Source organism: Culex pipiens, chromosome 2 (genome assembly GCF_016801865.2).
Source record: "Culex pipiens pallens isolate TS chromosome 2, TS_CPP_V2, whole genome shotgun sequence".
In the NCBI taxonomy this organism is placed as follows: domain Eukaryota; kingdom Metazoa; phylum Arthropoda; class Insecta; order Diptera; family Culicidae; genus Culex; species Culex pipiens.
The window spans coordinates 71,680,521-71,706,397 of NC_068938.1; the positions used below are offsets into that span (position 1 = coordinate 71,680,521).

Consider the following 25,877-nt stretch of genomic DNA (forward strand, 5'->3'; position numbering starts at 1 on the left):
CACTTTTAATGCACATAAACCATTTTTGCGAGTTATTCGGTCACACGAGGCATGTAGTCTCTTGTGAAAATTTTGATTTATAAGAAAACTATTTTTGAGGCTATCCAGTGTATTTTTGGGAATACTCCTGAAAAAAAAAATCCCTTCCATAAGAACTATTCGGCGAATCTAGGCATCTAGTCAATGTCATAACGTTAGTGTTGCAAAGACAGTAATTTATTTGAAACATTCATATGATTTATTAGCCAAAAGGTTCCAAAAATGGAAGTCTAGCAAAATTTTCACAAGAGTCTGGTCTACACGCCTCTTGTGTCCGAATAACTCGCATAAATGGCTTATGTGCATTAAAGGGGTCCTAAATGTCCAAAATCAGTTAAATTCAGGTGTTCCATAATTGTGGGAGGCACAATGACATCCCACAATTATGGAAATAGAAGAGGTGTTTTGCTTCTCTGGATAAAATTGTCTTGAAATGCAGTTTTTTGTTTGAAAAGGTTATTTTACTAGTGAATTAGCAAGAGAATGTCCACATGAAGATCCTAAAAATAGTAGGGTCGACAGAAAAGATGCATTTGCCATGCTATTGACAAATTATCACAAAAGTGTCCCGAATTTGTGGGTGTTCCGAATATGTGGGATGACTGTATTCAGAATTCCGAAAAAAAAAACATCGTAAAAAAGATACAAAAATAGTTTCAAGAATTCTGCAATTTTTTGTTAATCGACTGCAAAAAAAATAATGGAAATTTAATGGGAAATTTAATGTAGGGGAAATATGCCCATTTTAATCACTCTAAGCCGTTCGACCAATTCTCATCACTTTTGCCGTTTTCCGCTATAAAATCAACATTTTCAGATGTATCAGCAATGGAGAGTTGCTTGCTCACTTTTGTTTGAGCTATTTATTGCTTTGGAACCGTCAAAAACACTTTATGACAGCTGTTATTCATGATCAAAGTGCTGATAGGCCGATAATAGAAATAGGCTGAGAAAGGGTATAGTTCCCCTACTTTTCGAACTTAGAAGGGTCATTTTAGAAAAAAAAGTTTAGAACATGGCGTTTAATATTTCATATTAAGTAGCATTTTTGCAATATCCAAACTGTTCAAAGTCCAACAGAAATCTCCCGCTCTTTAACAAAACATGAATGTTTTTTTCTCATCTGACTCACTGCAACTATTTCGCAATTTTTCTCAACCTCAAAGCTGGTGCTTGCTCGATAGTCGCCACTATATTTCCCGCAACGCCCCAAGAAACCTTTCCCCAGGTTCGTTTTGGCCAAGGTACCGTTACCGTGCTGGTTAAGCTGCTTTTTCCAGAATATTCATAAATTCATTGTGGCTTCTTAAATTTTTCAATTTTATTTTCATTGCAGCCAGGCAAATGTTGCTGTTGCTGCAAATTTTCCCAAGAAGGAAAGCGAAGCGTGGAAAGTGGCGGTGGGTTTGAGGGGGGTAAAAGGGGGCTTTCTCTGCCACTATTTGAAATATGACGAAGAAACGAGGTGGAAATCGGCCAGCCTCAGAAGCAATGCGCACCGTCCCGGGTTCGAACCCTGGGTTATTGCGCTTCATTGCGCCCGGCATTGCAACGGGGGAAGCTATGAAAAAGTGCTTTCAATGAATATTTTGCATATTTCACATAAGAAATGATTTCCAGGTGGAACAGTCGGTATCAGTGTAGTTTGGCTTGGAGTTTTTCTTTTTCTTTGACGAGTTTTTGTTATTTTTTTTTTGTATGTCTTGAAAGCGACTTTTTGGAAGCATCCTTATAAGTGGAAGACGTACTGTGTGGTTGCATCACACTGGGAAGGAAAGCAGTTGGGTTTGGGTTTGGGAAGCAGAAATTGTTCATCTCTTGAGAGTATTGGAGAAATGTTCGGTTCAGTTCGGTTCATGGCATTCCTGAGCAAGACTGATGGTGGCGTTATGCGAAATTGAAAACCTTGAGAGATTGTTGGACGGGTTTTTATTGCTGTTCAAAAGAAAGGAAATTGGGCGGGAAATTTGGGAATTCCAAAAGGATTTGATAGTTTCCTGAATGCTGAGTATGAGATTTAATTTGAATCATAACATTTAATTGGTTTATTTTTGATTTTATTTTTTAAATCAAACCATTCGAAAACCTCTTTAAAAACCTTAAAGTCAGACCTCTACAGCTTGTTGACTACAAGGTCAGGAAATGTACAACACCGGAAAATGGTGCAGTGATTTCACCCTTGTCTAAACGAAAGTTGTGCAAATAACTGAGTCTGATACTCGATACGAAGGTTAACGAAACCCTAGCTGGAAGTTCGATTCAGTATCACAAAGATATTCAGTTTGAATACTTTCGAACCAACAGTAAAATCCAGAAATCATTGTGCTGAGAAACCCTCAGCATTCAAAAAAAGTGGAAAGAGAGGAGTGTCTTCTTACCTGTAAAGTGGGATGCCGGCATCGTCCTTGAACCACAGCACCATGTAGACCTTATCTCTGGACGGAGCCGATAATGAACACGGCAGAGAGATTTTCCGTCCCTCGACCGCCTGAATCTCGGATGATTTCACTGGAAAAAGAGTGGAGAAAGAGGGGGTTGAATGAAAATGTAGAACAAGCTAGTTTTTGTGAGGTGAAAAGTAAGAGTCATGTTTTGTGGGGTTCGTGGTGAAGGTACAGGATTTTCCTTGTTGTGCTGGAATTTTAAATCAACGTTGCATTCTGTAGAATTATTTGATTTCCGTTTCATAACCTGTCTAAACAGATGATACCCATGACCCCAAGTTTGCTTTCTTTACGAATTCAAAATAAGAGTGCAATCAACTTTTCAACTCATTTCTGATTTATACTGCATTGATTTCACCTTACTCGAGATATGGAATTATTTAGTGTTAGTTTCAAAATACTAGAAATTTACAAAAGTAAATATTTTCCAAAATCTAATTTTGTTTTAGAGATCAATAGTACGCCTAAGTAACATTTCGGTGATTGCTTTTTTCCTAACAACATACTCAGAAATAAGTATCCTCCTCGGCATCAATCCAACCATGACATCACGACTCGTGTCGTGACAACCGCCGGAAAAGTTTCACCCTTGGCCAAGCGCACTAATAATTCTTAATTTTTCCCCTAAAATAGCTCAATTACAAAGAAATTAACCTGCGTCCCTGGCGTCCGGGGCGTGGGCGTGAATCCTGGGCGTTGCCTTCGCCATCCGGCGCGGTGTGTTCACGGGGTGTGATATCAAACACCAGCCAGCAACTCACACCAGATAGCAATTAGGGGAGGAGGTGGCACGATTTATGGTCGGCCACTCAATCTTGATGACTTTCGGCGCTGGTGGCCGCGCTGACTCACTTTCGAAACTTTTGCTGATTCAAGACAAGAAAAGTTGGACTTGGCGATTTTCCTGGCCAGGACCTTGGCGGTGGACGCACCCATTACTGGCTTTAATTTATCGCGTAGTATTTTTTAACTTGCCGAGCGCGCGAAAGGCCTCCGGAAACTAAGAGTTAGAGTTGAGAAGTCGAGGGAGGAAAAAAAGTGCTGCGATGAGGAGATAATTACACCAATAAGGATAAAAAAGGATGCGAGATTTATGTGGTTTATAATGGTATTAAGATAAGCGCACGATAAACGGCGGTTGTTTGGTTGTCCCGCAAGGGGTAGGTAATTTACTGATTGAGTTTGTGGTTGCACGGTTTAATCTGTGATTGTAACGTATTACATCGATTTTTCAACGTATTGAGCTGTTGTAAGTCATTCGAGAGTTTTGTTTGACGATGGCCACGATGATTTTTTTTATGATATAAGAATTCTTCAGTTAATTAACTGCAAATAAATGTTGATTCAACTGAAAATAACGTTTTAAATTATTGTTTCAAATTTGTTGTCAACATTCCGTTTAATCTATAATGTATTCTTTTTTTTCTTCAGGTTTTGACAAATTCTGATTAGTATTTCATTTAGAGAGCACAGTTTCTAATCTAATCTAATCCAACCCTAGCGCAGCCATCCTTTCGTAAGCATTCTGGAGAATGTCGGAACGATTACTTCCAACATATTTCTTTTCTAATCGGCCAGGCCAACTGCGTAAAGTTAACTGCAAAGATGATTCGTTGAAATGGATTGAATTTGAGCACTGTTTGAACAGCACTTCATTTCTGAATCTACAAAAGAGTAAGACATGTTGGGATTCTCCACTCACGTTACTGTTTGTTCAGGCTGTTCAGGCATTTTAGTGCTTCATGACCCTCTAGGATGGGACATTGCAATTCCACAGATCCCAGGTCACTATTTGCCGCGATTACATGCCACAACTCGCTTATATTTTCAATTAAATAGCACAAATTTGTAGATTGTGTCAGGGCTATTACGACTTTAAAAAAACAAGCCCATAATTTTTGTATGTTAAAAATGTCAAATTTTTAAAGGTTTATTTCATTTCAATAAATAACTTTTTGTAACAATCAACTGAAAATAACACAAAACATGTCTATGGGTCATTCCAGGTCAACTGAGTACACTTTTGGACTTGACCTTCAGCGATTTGGACCAAACTTGGAGAGAACGCTCATATATCGATAGTTAACAGAAATCCCAAGTTTGTGCTGATTGGACCATCCCTCTATTTTTGGCACCTGAGCAATTCTCTGAGATTTCGGTCATTCGATTTTTTCAGTATTTTTTAATCCGGCTGAAACTTTTTTGGTGCCTTCGGTATGCCCAAAGAAGCCATTTTGCATCATTAGTTTGTCTATATAATTTTCCATACAAATTTGGCAGCTGTCCATACAAAAATAATATGTGAAAATTCAAAAATCTGTATCTTTTGAAGGATTTTTTTGATCGATTTGGTGTCTTCGGCAAAGTTGTAGGTATGGATATGGACTACACTGAAAAAAAATTATACACGGTAAAAAAAATTTGGTGATTTTTAATTTAACTTTTTGTCACTAAAACTTGATTTGCAAAAAAACACTATTTTTAATTTTGTTTATTTTTTGATATGTTTTAGAGGACATAAAATGCCAACTTTTCAGAAATTTTCAGAATGGGCAAAAAATCTTTGACCGAGTTATGATTTTTTGAATCAATACAGATTTTTTCAAAAAATCGAAATATTGATCGCAAAAATTTTTCAACTTCATTTTTCGATGTAAAATTGAATTTGGAATCATAAAGTATTTTAGTGATTTTTTTATAAAGTGCACCGTTTTCAAGTTATAACCAATTTTAGGTAACTTTTTTGAAAATAGTCGCAGTTTTTCATTTTTTAAAATTAGTGCCCATGTTTGCCCATCTTTGAAAAAAATATTTTTGAAAAGCTGAGAAAATTCTCTATATTTTGCTTTATTGAACTTTGTTGATACGACCCATATTTGCTGAGATATTGCCATGCAAAGGTTAAAAAACAGGAAAATTGATGTTTTCTAAGTCTCACCCAAATATCCCACCATTTTCTAATGTCGATATCTCAGCAACTATAGGTCCGATTTCGATGTTAATATATAAAACATTCGTGAAATTTTCCGATCTTTTCGAAAAAAATATTTTCAAAAATTTTAAATCAAGACTAACATTTCAAACGGGCCAAACATTCAATATAACGCCCATTTGAAATGTTAGTCTTGATTTTAAATTTTCGAAAATATTTTTTTCGAAAAGATCGAAAAATTTCACGAATGTTTCATATATTAACATTGTAAATCGGACCTATAGTTGCTGAGATATCGACATTAGAAAATGGTGGGTTATTTGGGTGAGACTTAGAAAACATCAATTTTCCTGTTTTTTAACCTTTGCATGGCAATATCTCAGCAAATATGGGTCGTATCAACAAAGTTCAATAAAGCAAAATATAGAGAATTTTCTCAGCTTTTCAAAAATATTTTTTTCAAAGATGGGCAAACATGGGCACTAATTTTAAAAAATGAAAAACTGCGACTATTTTCAAAAAAGTTACCTAAAATTGGTTATAACTTGAAAACGGTGCACTTTATAAAAAAATCACTAAAGTACTTTATGATTCCAAATTCAATTTTACATCGAAAAATGAAGTTGAAAAATTTTTGCGATCAATATTTCGATTTTTTGAAAAAATCTGTATTGATTCAAAAAATCATAACTCGGTCAAAGATTTTTTGCCCATTCTGGAAATTTCTGAAAAGTTGGCATTTTATGTCCTGTAAAACATATCAAAAAATAAAAAAAAATTAAAAATAGTGTTTTTTTGCAAATCAAGTTTTAGTGACAAAAAGTTAAATTAAAAATCACCAAATTTTTTTTTACCTTGTATAATTTTTTTTTCAGTGTAGTCCATATTCATACCTACAACTTTGCCGAAGACACCAAATCGATCAAAATATTCCTTCAAAAGATACAGATTTTTGAATTTTCACATATCATTTTTGTATGGACAGCTGCCAAATTTGTATGGAAAATTATATGGACAAACTAATGATGCAAAATGACTTCTTTGGGCATACCGAAGGCACCAAAAAAGTTTCAGCCGGATTAAAAAATACAAAAATTAAAATTAAAATTAAAGAAAAAAGACCGATTCCGTAGAGAACTGCTCACCTGTCCTATGAATTCAAATACGAAAAAAGTTTCTCACATATAAAAACCGAACTATGAGGGATCCATTCCTTATTGTTGAAAAGTACACGATGTACTTCCGAGTGCTGCGTAAAATCAAACTTTTTTTAGTAAAATCGCTGTATCTTGCCAATAGTTCATTTTAGTTTCAGGTCTACATTGATTTTTATGTAAAATTGTCCGAGGAACATGATGGAGATAAAATAAAACAAATAAAAATATAAGGAATAGGTCAAAACTAAATTTTAATACTGAAAATGTAAAAATATAATAAAAGGGATGAAATTTTATTTTTATCGAATTCCTTGGACAATTTTCTATAAAATGCAACCTGTAGAAAGTCTATTGCTAAACTATTTGCAAAGTTATGATTAAAATAAAAAAAAGTTCTTCAGAAAATCGTCAAAAAGAGAGCGGTGCAAAAATAGAGGGATGGTCCAATCAGCACCAAACTTGGGATTTCTGTTAACTATCGATAGATGAACATTCCCTCCAAGTTTGGTCCAAATCGGCGAAGGTCGAGTCCAAAAGTGTACTCAGTTGACCTGGAATGCCCCCTATATTAAATATAAACATGAAAAATGATTGATTTGCTCTTTGACGCTTGCATTACCGTCAGTGACATTGGGTTTGGTGGTGAAATTGGATCAATGTGATTTTTTATGCTTTAACGGTACACATCAACCATAGTTTTTGCACACAGATTTCTGTTACAGACATTTTAGTATCTTCAAAACTACGCGAACTATCGATATAATTTTTTATTCATCCCCTAATTTTCTGTCTCCATAGTTATTTACAACAAAGTTTGACTATTTTTACAATCAGATTCTTGCAGGATTGGGTCCGTAAGTTTTACAAATTTGGAATAAGAAGACAACAACTTCCTTGGTTGCTGTGCACCCTTAAACAATTTCTTAAATTCAAATCAATGCAACTTTTTCTGTCTAAAATGTTGTTTCAATGAAATAACGTCAGCTGTGTGCTATCTTATCACATAGACCATTTTGGTCAAAAATGAGTTAATGATGACGTTTTGCTATACTTAACAAACACTACAAGATGCTTTAACCCGATTTTGAGAACTCGCATCCGTTTTCCGGATATCGCAATACACACATGTGAAATAGACCAATTTATCAAAAAATGATCGTGTACACTTGTGACAAGTCATACATGTTGTTGGAAAATGTGGAAATTTTTTTTTGTTTTTCACAAATTTATGTTGATACACACTTTCTACAGGCAATGCAATCTTTTGTTTTCGAAAATATACTGATAAAGTCGGTTAAACTATTGATTCAAGCCTATTTTAGTTTGTATGGGAATTCTGTGCACACTTGTGACACGTAGTACAATTTTACTTTCGAAACACACTTGTGACACGTGCTTTTCAGATTTTTGTTTACATATTTTGCTGTATCTTTTAACTGGTGTAACCAAATAAGTTGAAACTTGGAACTTTTGCAAAGCGATAGTATACGAACCGATTGTTTCAAACAGTTTGACTCAATCATTAATAGTTTTGAAATTATTTACCATCAAGCATTAAAAATCGGTTTTCTCGAACAGTACTAAATGGTCGTTGTCACAAGATAGCACACAACAGACGATAAGTCACCCCCTCCAAACGTCACGATAAATTTGAAAGACAAAAAAAATAAACATTAAAGTTTTATCGGAAACAGGAGCCTAATCGACTAAATCACTTAAAAATTCATTTTTTTGCAATTCCGTCGTGAAACCACTTACTTTTCCTGTCATTCTTGAACGACGAAATAGCCTACTTATCTGTACCAAAAACAACAGAATCAAATAGCAACACTTTTCAAAATAAATGCTGAAAAGATGAACTTTTCAGCACTTATTTTGAAAAGTAACACTTTTCAACATTTTTTAGATTCAAACGATTTATTGACAAAAAAAAAATGAATATTTGACATAAAATTTCACTCAGTGTATGTTTTGTGGAATTGCAAAAAATGTTGTATGGAACTAGTTGCAAAACTTGATTTTTTCAGCACTCTTCGTATTTATCCAACTTGGTGAACCTCGTTGGATAAATGTACGACTCGTGCTGAAAAATCCTCTTTTTGCAACTTGTTGCATAAACTACTATTTCCAGCGTGTTTGGGCTTGTTTTGATATTTTTTTTGGGAATTCCAGTGTTCAGTATCACAAAAAGGTTTTTTTTTTTGCGAAAAGAGGTTTTGTTTATTGTTATTTTTTTTAACTAATGGTTGCAGAACAACTGCACTAGTGTAAAGTGCAACACTTTTTTTAATTCAAATGTTGATATTATGACTTTTAACTTATTTTACCTTAAAGCGTCTATAATTTGAAAATTGTGCTCTTATAAAAAAAAATAATTTAAAGTAATTTTCCATTGCAATTTGGAGTTTGCATCTTTTCCTGAAATTTTTTATGCACCACTCTAGTACTTGATTTTGCACCATCCCAAGCATTGCAATGGTTCTTAGCCTTTGTCGATCTATTCCTCCCTTGGTTAAATTTCAAAGGCATTATTCCCCTCCCTTTTCAATTTTAAACTAATTGGTATCAATGTACAAAAAGCATAATATTGGCATTAATGTTTGTAGAACGTATGAGTTATACACAGCATATTTTTATCGCTAGCAAAATACAATAATCTTGTTTAATATTGAATTTAAAAAAACCAATTAAAAAGAGAGCAAAAGTCACAAAAAATATTGGTTGAAAAATTGATCCTTCAAGGTTTAATTAATGATTGAAAAGATCACCAAATCAAAAAATAAAATAAATAATATTGATTTAATCAGAAGGATACAAATCCTCACAAATGTGTTTTTAAATGATACATAATTTCAAAAGGTCTGTTAAAAGAAAAAGTAAACTAACACTAACAAAATTTGAAAAAAAAATCTATAACTACAAAATTAAGAACGGCTCATGATCGAAAAAATCTCAAAACTAAAGGAAATTTTTCAAAATCTTTGCAATCTTCAAGAAATGAACATGTCAAAAGAATTTGAAAACTCACAAAAATTCTCTTAAGAACGAGTCTACAAACAGGGCATACCCCTTTGTATGGGACGTCGTTTGGACAGAGAGAAGGGAAATACTCTTTGGTTTGGAGCTGTCAAAGGCAAAGTTATGGGAAATTGGTTGAGCTTTACGGTAAAAATATTTTCGAAACTGAAAAATCAAGTCCGTCTTATAGAAAAAGCCTAAAACCACCAAAACAGGCAGTTTTTTCAGCATTTTTATTTTTAAAACCGCTGTAACTTCGCAAGGATTGGACTTAGGACAATGGTCAATATGGAGACTTTTATGTAAAATTGTCTGGAGAATCAATTCCTACTATCGGCTTTTTTTTTTAATTTTGACGTTTAGACCACTTTAAAAAAACAGTTTTAGTAATTGATTTTTGTATTTTTTTTGGAGGGACATACCATCCAGCATTTTTCGTGAGTTTTTTTGTAACATTTCAGGCTATTTCCACGAAAAAAATTGAACGAAAAAACATCGTGACTAACTTTTAAACATATAAATTGAAAAATCCCATAGAAGTGGCGTTTATTTTTCTTTCAGTGTATTTTTTTCTTCAGAAAGCTCGTCCAATTTCCTACAAGTTTGTCTTTGACCACTTTTTGGTACGATGCAACGGCTTCGAGATACAATCATTTTTAAATTACAGAATACAAAAATATCTAAATAATTTACGTTTTTCTCAAATGTCATTTTCGAGTACAATTGGCTTCATATACACAAAAATGGCTTATATAGGCCTAGGATAACATGTCTACAAAGTTTCATTGAAATCGGAGAGGGTCGGGTACAAAAGTACCAGAAAAATACCTGATTTGAGATGGAATTGCTCTATTTCGGATTTAAATTCATAGTACAGAGCGCTGCACACAATCAAACTTTTTTCAGTTAAATCGCTGTAACTCGCTAATAACTCATTTTAGTTTGAAGTTTACATTGATTATTATTTGAAATTGTCCGGGGTACAGGATGGCGTAAACTAAAAAAAATATAAGGAATTTGTCAAAACTTAACTTTTGCACTTGAAAATTTAAAATTTAATATTAGGGGGCATTTAAGGGTCTATATTTTATTTTTTATCGAATTCATTGGACAATTTTCTATAAATTGCAATCTGTAGTTTTTTGCTCAAATAGTTCCAATGTTATGATTAAAAAAATTATATTTTTTTTGAAATTCGTCAAAATTAGAGGGATGGTCCAATCAGCACCAAACTTGAGATATCTGTTAACTATCGATAGATGAACGTTCCCTCCAATTGGTGAAGGTCGAGTCCAAAAGTGAACCCAGTTGACCTCAAATGACCCAGAAGGTGTTGAAACAAATTTAAAAATATATATGTATCGTTTCTACACTTTTCATGCTTCAATTTTTCATTTGAAAAACATGATTTCTTTCCGCTAACAATCTAACGCAAAACGCCCACAAAGTTTTCTCAACATTAAACACTTCCCCGGCCTTGCAATCACACACCGAGGGCAGTTTTGCTTTTGCGCGTAATCCCCGATCCCCTCGAGGCAACTGTGCGAGCGCAATTTTCCCAAATAATCATAACCGGCAAATCCATCTTTTCCAGTAATCCCACTTTCCCGGAACAGTCGTCGAAACTCAAAGACTTTGGATTCCTCGGAAATCATCATTTTCATTTCCAGTAAACGATTTGCTTTGCTTTGGCTTCCCGCTGGTGGTGGGGGTGGTGGGAATAATTTGGGACGTCGATTAGAAGGGATGGGCCGTTGTTATCTGGCCCGGATTTTGGCTCAACTTTTCGACTTTTGCCCAATCGTTCCGCGTAACTCATAGTGGGGGAACCCCAAGTGACGACACTGATGACGACTTGAGTGGAAATCCTTGCTTGCGAAATTGCTGAAACTGTAGCGCGGGAATCCGTACTCTTTGGTCGGGGGGATTATCCCTTCCGGGAGAGCTTGGCCAAAACGAGAGGAACGTGGCTGGAATTATTCCAATAATCTTTTTTATCGTTCCGAAAGTACTTGAATCCCTTGCAACAAAGATCTTCTCTATCTTTTCGCAACTAAAAACGAAACGAACTTGTTGGCGATGGAAGCGCAAATATTTGATGATAAAATTTGTTCCACTGAAAGCATTCTCGTTTCAGAGGGGGTTGGAGGGAAGAAGAACAAGTTGATCTTCGTGGAATTTTGGATGGAGTAAGCGATTTGAAGCCGTCTTGCGGGGTTTTATCGCGAAAATGTTTCAAGGATATCATGGCCTGAATCCGACTTCTGGTGCAACGGATTTTGGTCCTATCGGGATGGGGGACTTTTATCAGATCCAAATAAAAATTTCAGTGATTCAATCAAACTTGAAATTTTAGCGAACAACTAAATAACCAAACAACAATCCATAAAAATTCCAATTTGAAAAAAGTCCACAACATCATCAACTGACAAATTGCTTCCACTCTGATGATGCGAAAGCCACCAACTTCGACTTCACGTGGTGTGGAAAAATGTGAGTAAATTTTTCATACTTGCCTCCGCCCTCAAACCACGCTGCCAGGAATACAAATTACAAAGAAAAACTGCTCCATGATGTCATCATATCGCAGCACCATCCGCGTCACCATCTCATCTCGTATCAAGATATCATCATCGCGATTCTCATCTTTCTTTTGGGTTGGAAGAGCCAAAATGTGTAACCCACATGTCATGCGAGAAGTTGGTTACAGTTGGAGTTGGAAGAGTGTACAGTATTTTGTACAAATATGTATAGCAAAATAATCTTAATGGACTAAACATTACAATTTGTTATGATTGCTTTTGAAACATTTATTATGTTGCTTGGTTTGCAACTCATTTTAACTCTTTTGAGATTTTGACCACGGACATGAAAAGGTTATAAAATCTTTGTAAAAGTGTTTTAAAATGCATTTTACACCAGCTCGGTCATTATTGGTTTTCAAAATATCTAAGTAATGATAAAATAGATAATAAAAGCAGGTGCCAACTTTTTGCGGTATTTTTATTGAGCATGAGCATGAGCATGAGAGCATGAGAGCATGAGAGACCATCCATGGTTGTCCTTCTCCGTTGCTGAACAGAACCGTAATATCCTTTCAGCACTACTGATCATAGGCTTCGACTATCAAGTGGTATTTCCCTTATCAACAGCATGTATGAATGCGCTGAAAAAATAAAACACCATGATTTCCAGAACAAGATCAGTTGCGAATAGGTAACAGTCAATGGCCACCAACGGCGCCCGCCATGTCAGTTTGTAGATCTCGATTTTAAGGGACGGGAAAGTAAGTTAGCGCAGGTTGCTACTAGGGCAGCTGATTTACTCTGTGCTTACACCCCACAAGCGCCAGGAACCTGAAAATTGGTTAGTAGGATAGGGTGTTTGGTCAGGATTCATCATAGAAGATGATGATGCGACCCAAAATCATAGTGTTTGTTGAAAGGTATTATATTTTATTCTCAAGGCAAACAATCGGTTGCTGGGGATGAGACATTTCCCGTTTAACTGTTGTTAAATTTTTAATCAAATGGTTTAATCTTAGACAGCCGGCTGTGGAAAGATAAAACCAAACAATATTTATTTATAAAATGAGGTGTTAAACGCAATGCTGCAATGATAGCGTAGTCTGATTTTTAATTATATAATCATTTAGTTCATGAATTTGTTACGGAATAGACGCGACGAACTCAATCATCAAGTGCCTTCCGATCTTCTTTCTGTTAGCTAGATAAGGCTTAACACACAAACAACTGACGTCGAGCCCTCCGAGCTACGGAGCTATGGGAAGGTCTTTTCAACACAAAAAAGACTCGCGCACCACACGACGTTCTTGATGAATCAAAATAATTTTGTTACGCGATAAACCTAACGAACTCGGATCGTTTTTATCGAAAACTATATCACAATTCACGACAAAAATGCGAAACAAAAGGCACACACAAAAAAAAATCACTTTTCACTCCGAATATTTTTTTAACGACCACGCGCTCCCTTTGCCAATTATGCACTGATGACGCTGCATTTTCAGAGGGTAATCTTCTCCTCGCAGCGCACAATTAAGAACGTTATTTTATAACGTTACGCAAGAAAAACATTCAAAGCAGTTTGTTTAACTAAGTTTTATTTATTTATTATTTATTAGAATTTGCAAAGAATTCATTTCGTGAATAACGTTTTATATTATTGTTTTTGCATCAAAACCATTTAAATCAAGTTTTAAGAAAAATTGAAAAAAAGTAACATTTTCTACTCAAAATACTACTAATTTCGAAATCATGTTTAACTGAACTCAAATTTGTACAAATATCAAAAAATGCAATAAATTTTTCGAGTCTATCTCATTTTTATTCATATTTCTTATTTATTTTTTAAACTTCAAGTTAGCATAGGGTGTCTCACCCGTTTATATTTTTAACAAATCACACGAACAAATTATACATAACTGATGAAATCGAAAAATGATTGGAAAATAGATGCAAAATAAGATATTTGCAATATTAAAAATTTTTGAAAGAAATTGTAAAATTTTTGAAGAAAATGTTTCGATGTATTTATTTATATTTTACAGACAATATTTTATTTGGAAATCAGGCTTTAAAATTAGTTTGATAATTTGTTTTTTAACTTGAGCATATCAACGAAATGGTTATTGTTTTGCTGCTATTCAGTTTTTATACTAAACTTCCATGTTTTTTGTCTCCGAAATTATTCAAAAAAAAGGTGCAGGTGGTTATGTAACACATGACCAGTATGACAAAGAACTTAGCAGAAAAGCTTTTAAAATTAAGCAATTTTGTTGAATTATGCGTTAGATAAAATCAAAACATTATTGGATTTATATTTTCGTTTAATTTCTCTTTAAGCTTCGTATTAAAAAACCATGATATCTCTATAATTCAATGTTTGTCCCCCAATCGGAACAATCGTGAGGTAGCGGGCTCTCCAGATTGTTGCCACCTTTTACGAAATGGCCAGTATTGTAAACCATGAGTTGTGATACCCATATTGCCAAAACTCGTTGGTTCAAAAGATGTCTTCCCGGGAAAACTTTCCTTTAGGGCACCGGCCACTGCAGCTTTTGGCCAACTTTTTCTAAATTGCCATTTTCATTACCAATATCAAAAACCATGAAATTTGATACCAATATTGGCCAAAATCGTATGGTTCGGTAAATGTCCTACCGGGAGAACCTCCCTGAGGGCACCGGCCACTCCAGGTTGTGGCCAATACTGTCAAAATGGCCATTTTCATCACCAGTATCAAAATTAAAGAAGTTTGATACCCATGTTGTCCAGTCTCGTATGGTCTCCATCGGAACACCCCTGAAGAATCTGGCCACGCCGGGTCTTGTGGCCAGAATATTCCGGTGACTCTCAATTATTCTGGCTGGCCTGCCTACGCTTGCTCTGCTCCTAGCTCTGGCCTAGCTGCTTTTCGGTCAACTGCTTCTGGGCCTCCAGGCCATCTGCTTCCAGGTCCAGGTTGTTGTTTACTCCTCGGCGTCCAACGATAGAATGATTTCCCAGGGTTGACCGAGCGGGGTTATATTGGCTTAGAATGGAGACGGATGCCCCGCCCCTTTGCGCCGGTTATCCCATTCCTACGTCATTCGCTTTTTGATGCACTGGTGGGGATGGGAAGTCGAAAAGGCAGCATTTTTGCCAACGATTTTCATTCCATCGTCATCGTTCGAACCGACAACATCGTAGCAGTAGCAGCAGCAGCAGCAGCAGCGGAAAAAAACAACGACTGGAGGAAATCAAGAGCGAGCTCCGAGAAGAAGAAACACGCCAGCGTGTGCGTGAAATTGCTGCCAAAACGACGTCGAAGGAGAAAAACAAGGCCTACTTGGATGGACGCTCGAGAAGATGGCCACAAGAATCAACTTCTGCTGCAATTTAACAAAATGGCGCTTTTCAGCGCCAACGAAAAATTCACGAAAGAGTTATGGTTTCAAATGATTCATGCACTGCTTTTTGTGCAATTTTAAAGCTTTTCACGCTTGGCATTTAAATTAATTTAAATATTTCCCCCAAAATTTTCATTTTAAAAAAATAACGAATATTAACAATTTTCGCTTGCAAGTGTCCACGGTCAATCGATCGCAGTTGGCCTTGAACAAGCAAGCGCGTGCTTTGACCCACGCAAAAAATCTTTCCTCCAAAATTTTCATTTAAAAAAAAATAACGAATACTAACAATTTTCGCTTGCAAGTGTCCACGGTCAATCGATCGCAGTTGGCCTTGAACAAGCAAGCGCGTGCTTTGACCCACGCAAAAAATCTTTCCTCCAAAATTTTCATTTAAAAAAAAATAACGAATATTAACAATTTTCGCTTGCAAGTGTCCACGGTCAATCGATCGCAGTTGGCCTTGAACAAGCAAGCGCGTGCTTTGACCCACGCAAAAAATCTTTCCTCCAAAATTTTCATTTAAAAAAAAATAACGAATATTAACAATTTTCGCTTGCAAGTGTCCACGGCCAATCGATCGCAGTTGGCCTTGAACAAGCAAGTGCGTGCTTTGACCCACGCAAAAAATCTTTCCGCTCTCTGATTGGCTGTTTTGTTTTGCCGTGGAGTCGTGAAGGCAGCATTTTTGCCAACGATTTTCATTCCATCGTCATCGTTCGAACCGACAACATCGTAGCAGCAGCAGCAGCAGCAGCGGAAAAAAAAATCAACGACTGGAGGAAATCAAGAGCGAGCTCCGAGAAGAAGAAACACGCCAGCGTGTGCGTGAAATTGCTGCCAAAACGACGTCGAAGGAGAAAAACAAGGCCTACTTGGATGGACGCTCGAGAAGATGGCCACAAAAATCAACTTCTGCTGCAATTTAACAAAATGGCGCTTTTCAGCGCCAACGAAAAATTCACGAAAGAGTTATGGTTTCAAATGATTCATGCACTGCTTTTTGTGCATTTTTAAAGCTTTTGACGCTTGGCGTTTAAATTAATTTAAATATTTCCCCCAAAATTTTCATTTTAAAAAAAATTAACGAATATTAACAATTTTCGCTTGCAAGTGTCAACGGTCAATCGATCGCAGTTGGCCTTGAACAAGCAAGCACGTGCTTTGACCCACGCAAAAAATCTTTCCTCCAAAATTTTCATTTAAAAAAAAAAATAACGAATATTAACAATTTTCGCTTGCAAGTGTCCACGGTCAATCGATCGCAGTTGGCCTTGAACAAGCAAGCGCGTGCTTTGACCCACGCAAAAAATCTTTCCGCTCTCTGATTGGCTGTTTTGTTTTGCCGTGGAGTCGTGAAGGCAGCATTTTTGCCAACGATTTTCATTCCATCGTCATCGTTCGAACCGACAACATCGTAGCAGCAGCAGCAGCAGCAGCGGAAAAAAAATCAACGACTGGAGGAAATCAAGAGCGAGCTCCGAGAAGAAGAAACACGCCAGCGTGTGCGTGAAATTGCTGCCAAAACGACGTCGAAGGAGAAAAACAAGGCCTACTTGGATGGACGCTCGAGAAGATGGCCACAAGAATCAACTTCTGCTGCAATTTAACAAAATGGCGCTTTTCAGCGCCAACGAAAAATTCACGAAAGAGTTATGGTTTTAAATGATTCATGCATTGCTTTTGGTGCAATTTTAAAGCTTTTGACGCTTGGCGTTTAAATTAATTTAAATATTTCCTCCAAAATTTTCGTTTTAAAAAAATTTAACGAATATTAAAAATTTTCGCTTGCAAGTGTCCACGGTCAATCGATCGCAGTTGGCCTTGAACAAGCAAGCGCGTGCTTTGACACACGCAAAAAATCTTTCCTCCAAAATTTTCATTTAAAAAAAAATAACGAATACTAACAATTTTCGCTTGCAAGTGTCCACGGTCAATCGATCGCAGTTGGCCTTGAACAAGCAAGCGCGTGCTTTGACCCACGCAAAAAATCTTTCCTCCAAAATTTTCATTTAAAAAAAAAATAACGAATATTAACAATTTTCGCTTGCAAGTGTCCACGGTCAATCGATCGCAGTTGGCCTTGAACAAGCAAGCGCGTGCTTTGACCCACGCAAAAAATCTTTCCGCTCTCTGATTGGCTGTTTTGTTTTGCCGTGGAGTCGTGAAGGCAGCATTTTTGCCAACGATTTTCATTCCATCGTCATCGTTCGAACCGACAACATCGTAGCAGCAGCAGCAGCAGCAGCGGAAAAAAAATCAACGACTGGAGGAAATCAAGAGCGAGCTCCGAGAAGAAGAAACACGCCAGCGTGTGCGTGAAATTGCTGCCAAAACGACGTCGAAGGAGAAAAACAAGGCCTACTTGGATGGACGCTCGAGAAGATGGCCACAAAAATCAACTTCTGCTGCAATTTAACAAAATGGCGCTTTTCAGCGCCAACGAAAAATTCACGAAAGAGTTATGGTTTCAAATGATTCATGCACTGCTTTTTGTGCATTTTTAAAGCTTTTGACGCTTGGCGTTTAAATTAATTTAAATATTTCCCCCAAAATTTTCATTTTAAAAAAAATTAACGAATATTAACAATTTTCGCTTGCAAGTGTCAACGGTCAATCGATCGCAGTTGGCCTTGAACAAGCAAGCGCGTGCTTTGACCCACGCAAAAAATCTTTCCTCCAAAATTTTCATTTTAAAAAAAATTAACGAATATTAACAATTTTCGCTTGCAAGTGTCCACGGTCAATCGATCGCAGTTGGCCTTGAACAAGCAAGCGCGTGCTTTGACCCACGCAAAAAATCTTTCCGCTCTCTGATTGGCTGTTTTGTTTTGCCGTGGAGTCGTGAAGGCAGCATTTTTGCCAACGATTTTCATTCCATCGTCATCGTTCGAACCGACAACATCGTAGCAGCAGCAGCAGCAGCAGCGGAAAAAAAATCAACGACTGGAGGAAATCAAGAGCGAGCTCCGAGAAGAAGAAACACGCCAGCGTGTGCGTGAAATTGCTGCCAAAACGACGTCGAAGGAGAAAAACAAGGCCTACTTGGATGGACGCTCGAGAAGATGGCCACAAAAATCAACTTCTGCTGCAATTTAACAAAATGGCGCTTTTCAGCGCCAACGAAAAATTCACGAAAGAGTTATGGTTTCAAATGATTCATGCACTGCTTTTTGTGCATTTTTAAAGCTTTTGACGCTTGGCGTTTAAATTAATTTAAATATTTCCCCCAAAATTTTCATTTAAAAAAAATTAACGAATATTAACAATTTTCGCTTGCAAGTGTCCACGGTCAATCGATCGCAGTTGGCCTTGAACAAGCAAGCGCGTGCTTTGACCCACGCAAAAAATCTTTCCGCTCTCTGATTGGCTGTTTTGTTTTGCCGTGGAGTCGTGAAGGCAGCATTTTTGCCAACGATTTTCATTCCATCGTTTTCGTTCGAACCGACAACGTCGTAGCAGCAGCAGCAGCAGCAGCGGAAAAAAAATCAACGACTGGAGGAAATCAAGAGCGAGCTCCGAGAAGAAGAAACACGCCAGCGTGTGCGTGAAATTGCTGCCAAAACGACGTCGAAGGAGAAAAACAAGGCCTACTTGGATGGACGCTCGAGAAGATGGCCACAAGAATCAACTTCTGCTGCAATTTAACAAAATGGCGCTTTTCAGCGCCAACGAAAAATTCACGAAAGAGTTATGGTTTCAAATGATTCATGCATTGCTTTTGGTGCAATTTTAAAGCTTTTGACGCTTGGCGTTTAAATTAATTTAAATATTTCCTCCAAAATTTTCGTTTTAAAAAAATTTAACGAATATTAAAAATTTTCGCTTGCAAGTGTCCACGGTCAATCGATCGCAGTTGGCCTTGAACAAGCAAGCGCGTGCTTTGACCCACGCAAAAAATCCAACGATTTTCATTCCATCGTCATCGTCAACGATCGCAGTTGAGCCTTGAACAATTGCTCAAAATCATATGGTTCGGTAAATGTCCTCCCGGGAGAACCTCCCTGAGGGAACCGGCCACTCCAGATTGTGGCCAATACTGTCAAAATGGTCATTTTCATTACCAGTATTGAAAAACATGAATTTTGATACCAATATTGCCCAACATCGTATGGTTCGGTAAATGTCCTCCCGGGAGAACCTCCCTGAGGGCACCGGCCACTCCAGGTTGTGGCCAATACTGTCAAAATGGCCATTTTCATTACCAGTATTGAAAACCAAGAAGTTTGATACCCATATTGCCCAAAATCGTATGGTTCTGTTAATGTCCTCCCGGGAGAACCTCCCTGAGGGCACCGGCCACTCCAGGTTGTGGCCAACACTGTCAAAATGGTAATTTTCATTACCAGTATTGAAAAACATGAATTTTGATACCAATATTGCCCAAAATCGTATGGTTCGGTAAATGTCCTCCCGGGAGAAATTCCCTGAGGGCACCGGCCACTCCAGGTTGTGGCCAACACTGTCAAAATGGTCATTTTCATCACCAGTATCAAAATCCAAGAAGTTTGATACCCATATTGTCCCGTCTCGTATGGCCTTCCATCGGAACACCCCTGAGGGTTCTGGCCACTCCGTGTCTTGTGGCCAGAATATTCCGGCTGGCCTGCCTCCGCTTGGGCTGCTCCTTGCTCCAGGCCAGCTGCTTTTCGGCCAACTGCTTCTGGGCCTCCAGGCCATCTGCTTCCAGGTCCAGGTTGTTGTTCACTTCTCGGCGTCCAGCGATAGAATGATTTTCTTGGGCTGATCGAGCGGGGTTTATATTGGCTCGAAATGGTGACGGATGCCCCGCCTTTTTGTGCCGGTTATCCCAAACCTCATCATTCGCTTTTTGTTTCAACTGTGTGGAAAATTCCACGCAACAGTGCCTTGTTGCGTCGCAGACCTCTTCCCCAGTACCAAGCATGCAACATTTTCGTAACGCGCGACATTTTTCGGTTTTCTGGATTGACACCTCACCAGAATAGAGCCCTTAAGACAAAGTTCTTTGTCAAAATCTTTATTGTCATTTCATTCATTATAAATTTATTAAAAAATATTAATTACACTGAATATCAGAAAATAATTTAAAGAAAAGTATGAAAATTTGAAAAGAAATGTTCAACCAATATGAAATCAATGAAATAATATGATAAAAAAAATCGATATGAAAACCTCCTTGTCAGCACTTCAACTTTAACTAGCTACACTAAAACCCCGGTTTACGCTCAGGCGTTACGCTTTGTATTTCGTCAATTTCTCTGGAACGACGCAATATTTTTGCAAACTTTTTGAAGCGATTTATACGTCTTGTGCAGATCTACAAATTGCTTTCAAAAGAATGTAAAAGCATCACACTGTTTTCGAGAAATCAACCAAACAAAAAGCGTAACGCCTGCGCGTAAACGGGGGTTTTAGTGTATCTTATTGAAGGGGAAGCATACCCATTCCCATAACTCTAAGATGTAATGTCTAAATAATGCTCGATAATCCGGGGTGTTCCTTGAAGTTTATCAAAACCGAGTACACCAACCAGTAGAGCAGCCTTTTATGAACATTTCTGTTGAATTTTACTTTTACTAAAAGTTATTCGTATTACTGTTACAAGCATTTTCCAAAAATATTTCCCACTTGTATTCTGGTCGGACAAGAATGCACTGGAGTTCACAAAATTTCTATTATCGGTCGAGTTCATTTTTCTTTCAGCGTACTGTGGTGGCTGCTATGTGCTGTCATTTGTACACGAGCAATTCCAGCTCAAATCAGGATTTTTTCTAGTACTTTTGTTCCCAACCCTTTCCGATTTCAATAAAACTTTTTAGACAGGCCATTTTTGTGTATAAGGATCCAATTGTACTCGAAAATAACATTTGAGAAGGACGTAAGTTATTTAAATATTTTTGTATTTTGCAATTTTAAAATTACTGTATATGTTTATATACTAAATAAGCTTACGCAAATATTGAAACGAATCAAATTAAAAAGCTGTCAAAGGCAAACTTATGACAAATTCGACGACCTTTCCGGTAAAAATATTTTCGAGACTGAAAAATCAAGTCAGCCTTTGACGAGAATAGGTCAAACGTCAAATGACTCAGGGAGATTGTTTATTTTTATAGCGCTTGCTAATTGATTACATGTTTCGGGATTATTTCCCAAGTGAGTGGCTGAATCATGTTCAAAAGCACATGTTGCCGGTAGTTGGAAGCAATTTTATATCATAAGCAATGTGAAAATTTTGGCGCAAATGAATAGATTGTTATGACGACTTTTGGCTCTCATTTTGTGTGCTAATGTGTTTGCAATCAAAGCGATGAGAAATTGTGCCGCAAAATATAAATTTTGATCAAAAGTGTATTAAATATTATTCAATTTGGCTGACGAAAATAGGTACGATTCCCTTATTTTTAAGGGTCACTTTAAAAATTGACCAAGCATAAAAAAGCCAGAGCACGTAATGTAAACAAAATTAAAAGCTGCACAAAATGGCGTCTTTTCTCAATTTATCCCAAAATGCACGTGCGACAAGATAACACGATAATGACGACCTTTCAGTTGTGAAACGCGCCTTTAGCAGCATAGCATTGGTGTCTACCCGTAGTTGCTACTCTGTTATTGACCAGGACCTCCAAGAATTGCTCCGTGGACCACAGCTGAAGAGTAGGAACCAATCATCACCACTTCGCAACTTTCAAATGTCCCTATCATGCTAGCCAATCACAGCGCCGGCCACGACCAGTGGTAAGACACGGGGAAGTGGATAGGAATTTTAGTCCGATACTTGAGTGATGAAGACCGCTATAAATCGGCTGCGTCTTGGACAAAGTATCACGAGGTTTGAGGGTGTTAGTAAGACGGGTGTGCAGCCAGGATTCACCGTGGTAAGTGATGCGGCCGGTCAAATCTATTTATAGTTCTTAATTCTTCGTATGTTCTTGGATTCATCTTGGAAGCTTTCCAATTCGGTTCACCAAGCTTTTTGTGGTGAATTCTGGTCGTGTTGAAAGTTCAATATTCAGCTAACGAGTATGCGGTCGAGTAAGTTCTTGAATTCAACTTTACATTCAATATTGCATTGTCTGTTCTATGGTTCTCAGATTCCCATCAAGTTTCTTGGATTCTTATAGCATTCTTATTTCTTCTAGTCAACTAAACCTCGATGGTCTGGTGTTTAACATTTTTGTCTGCTGACCCAAAGCACAGGGGATCGAACCCCGCCACGAGCTAATGAATTTTTCGTTCATATTCAAGTGTTCAGAATTCCTTCTTTCCATAATTTCTCGATAGGAGCAGTTGGGATTCGAACCCAGAACCTTCCGCTTACAAAGCGAACAGCGTAACCATTCAGCCACGCCTACCCCTTATTTCAGTTGTGAAACGCGCCTTTGAGGAAGAAGTGCACGAATTTTATAACTTATTTCGCGACAAGAAAGTTTCCACCAGTCAGCATTCTGATGATGTGCTCAATGTGTGTGTGTTCTTCAGAACCACAGCATGATAAACTACGGGGTAGGATCTGTGTGTGCGCTCGTATGTGTGTTTGCGGGTGTATGTGTGCCGCCAGAGGGAGTGAAAGCTCGTTACGCTTGGCCATAAAGCTTTAAAGGATAAACTCCTTAATGAAACCGTATCAGCGTGTGCATGTGTTCGTGTTATAGCTATTGCTTGCGGGCGTCACAAAACACAAGACACACACACTCATGCTCGCTCGCGATTGTTTATTCAGGCTCGGCTTGGCGTGTGATACGATGTGTCTGTTTTGAAAGATAAATAAAAATAAAAGAATAAAAATGAGGGTACAATCACAGACAAACAGACGTGACTCTCCATACAAATATTTTTTGAAAATCATCGTCCTTCATCAAACCACCAAATCACGGCGACGCCAGCGCTGCCTGGTGAGCTTATGCCGAAGCGCAGCCCAAACATACCAATACAAACCCATTACTGTCATGTGTCATGTCAGTGTATGCGTGAGACAATCAAGCCTTAACGATTGTAAACATCAACAGCTGATTTAAATAATGTTGTTGTTGCTTATCGTCAGTACTCGATGAAATAAAAATAAAAATTAACACCGACGGCCGAAGATGACGGCCAAACCATGCGGCAGCATCAGCAACGACGCACCACAACCGCAACGACAGAGACCAAACCACTGGTCCTCCCCGTTGCTCCCAAAAACATCCGCGTTTCGTTTCGAAACATCCGCGGGAAACGTGTCCACGGCGCAGTTAAGTTGCGTTAAACAGCAAAAAGTGGCGAATGAGATGAAAAAAGTCGCAAGGATTCCAAAAAACGCTGCCGCAAACTCTTAGGTACATCGAAACAGAACAACTGTGGATGAAGATTGAGTGGCGCTCACGATCGACGCAACATCGCCAAAAGGACGACCAGCAGCAGCAATCCATGAAGGATAAGCAGGTTGCTCCAAGGTTGCTCCGAAGGAGATGACTTCACCACAGAATCTGGCTTCCTCCGCAGTAGCGGACGCCTCATCAGCAGCCTCGGCAGCGGCAGGCCTACCGGGTTAGTGGGGCAAAGGGTATGTCCTCGCTAGTCAGCCGCTCATCTTACCCTGGTCGAAACTGCCCCAATCTTGTCCCGCAAAGCCTGGATTGTGGATCACCGTTAGAATTCCTGAATTCTATCATATTTTGTTGTTTTCATTTGCTGCCACGTGCTCACGCTCAACTTTACAACAACAAAAACACATTACACACACTGAGGAAAGACGGGCGAGCTGTCACGACAGCAGCGCCATCAGCGCCGGGTGAGTGGATGCCGAAGCTAAATTGCATTTGAAATAACCGTTTTGGCTCGGTTATTGAAGGACGATGGTTCCGAACTCGAGTGTCCCGTCTGTTTGTCTGTGGTACAATTTCGCGACGTCGTCGTCGTCCTTTCTCGGCTTCGGTTTAGTTTTTGTTTCACCAACAAGTTATCCGGCGATGCATACATACATACACATCCATAGACACGAATGACGATGGGGCAGGATGCTGGTAGGCAAAGAGAGCGTTCAATTTGTAACTTTAGACGCAAAACGCAAAGGAGTGACAGTGCGAAGCCCATGCGGGACTGTGCCCAAGATAAGAAGTCACAATTGGGCTGGAAGTGAAAGAAGGTAGTGATGCCAAGAACTGTGGGATGGTAATCAAATTTGTGTTTATTTTTTAATTATTTCTGAAAATTGCAACAACAAGCAAATAAACTAAACGTGATAACTATAATAAAAAGTTTCAAAAATAAATAAAATGTACACATGCCTGGTTCACGCATGAATAAAAAAGACCAAAGTGTTCAATTTCGATTGCGTCAACGATATTAGCAAGCAGTATAGTCCCAGAAGCTAGCCTGAAAATTTGAGCTTATTTGGTTAAGGTTTGATCTGAAGTTAGAATGGAATTTCAATCAATTTAATTCAATTCAATTTAATTAGTGTTTTTAATAGAATTTAGCAGTTCTGTTCCAGAATGTTACAACTGCAATTCAGAGATTTGGAGAACCTTTCAACTTAGATCAATTCATAAGTCTTTGCAGGGAGGGTATATATTTCTACGTTTAGATTTTGATAGCTGAGTGTTCTCTTAGGGAAAAATTGATTTTGAGAAAAAAAAACCCTAGGTCTATTTCAATCGATTCAATATATTCAATATTCACGGATATATTAAAGTGTTAAATTTCAATAGCATCAACTGGAATTTCAAAGTTCTATGACCCCAAAAGCTAGCCTCAGTGTCAACATTCACCAAAACTAATGCATGCAGCTTGTGGAGTCGGAGTCGGAGCCGGAGTCAGTGAAGTCGGATCTTTTTGGGGACCCGAAGTCGGATTCAAAGTCGGAGTCGTCAAAACTCGAACAGCTGGAGTGGGAGTCGGCTAGAGCTGGTAGGCCGGAGTTGGAGTCGGAGTCGAAGTCGGCTAAACTCATAAAGCCGGAGTTGGAGTCGGAGTCGCTTGAAATATGACCCGACTCTGCAGCCCTGCTTTTTATTACATTTAATTAATATCAACGCAAAGCCGAGATATTTGGCTTTTAATTAAACAAAAAGTGAAGAATTTTCAAAATTCTCAGTATATCAGCGTTTCAAACATAAAACTTTGACTAATATGTTATAAACAGTAAAGTATACATCCTGGTTATTCTTATTTTGCTCTCTCCAAAACGATATTTCAATAACATTTCACGAAAAAACATGAGATTTGTGACATAATGTGACGCAAACGACAAAAAATCCTGAATTTAAATTAATTTTAGTGAAATTCATATCCCTAAGCTTTCGATGATAGATTTCCACTCATAAAAAGAATATATTTTTTTCAAAAAATCTAAAAACCGCTTCGAGCTTTATTTGTTCATATTGAGAAGTTCATAGAACAATTCTTATAAATCT

The 25,877-nt window shown here is 37.8% G+C and overlaps 1 protein-coding gene across 1 annotated transcript in view; it reads right to left on the reverse strand.

Annotated features, from left to right (window-relative positions):
* The window catches only part of LOC120422401 (uncharacterized), a 726,749-nt gene that overhangs the window by 288,944 nt on the left and 411,928 nt on the right, over positions 1 to 25,877 (reverse strand). Inside the window, exon 3 of the mRNA XM_039585822.2 lies at positions 2,418 to 2,547. Within this exon, the coding sequence (XP_039441756.1) occupies positions 2,418 to 2,547 (130 nt within the window). The remainder of the gene's footprint in view (positions 1 to 2,417; positions 2,548 to 25,877) is intronic.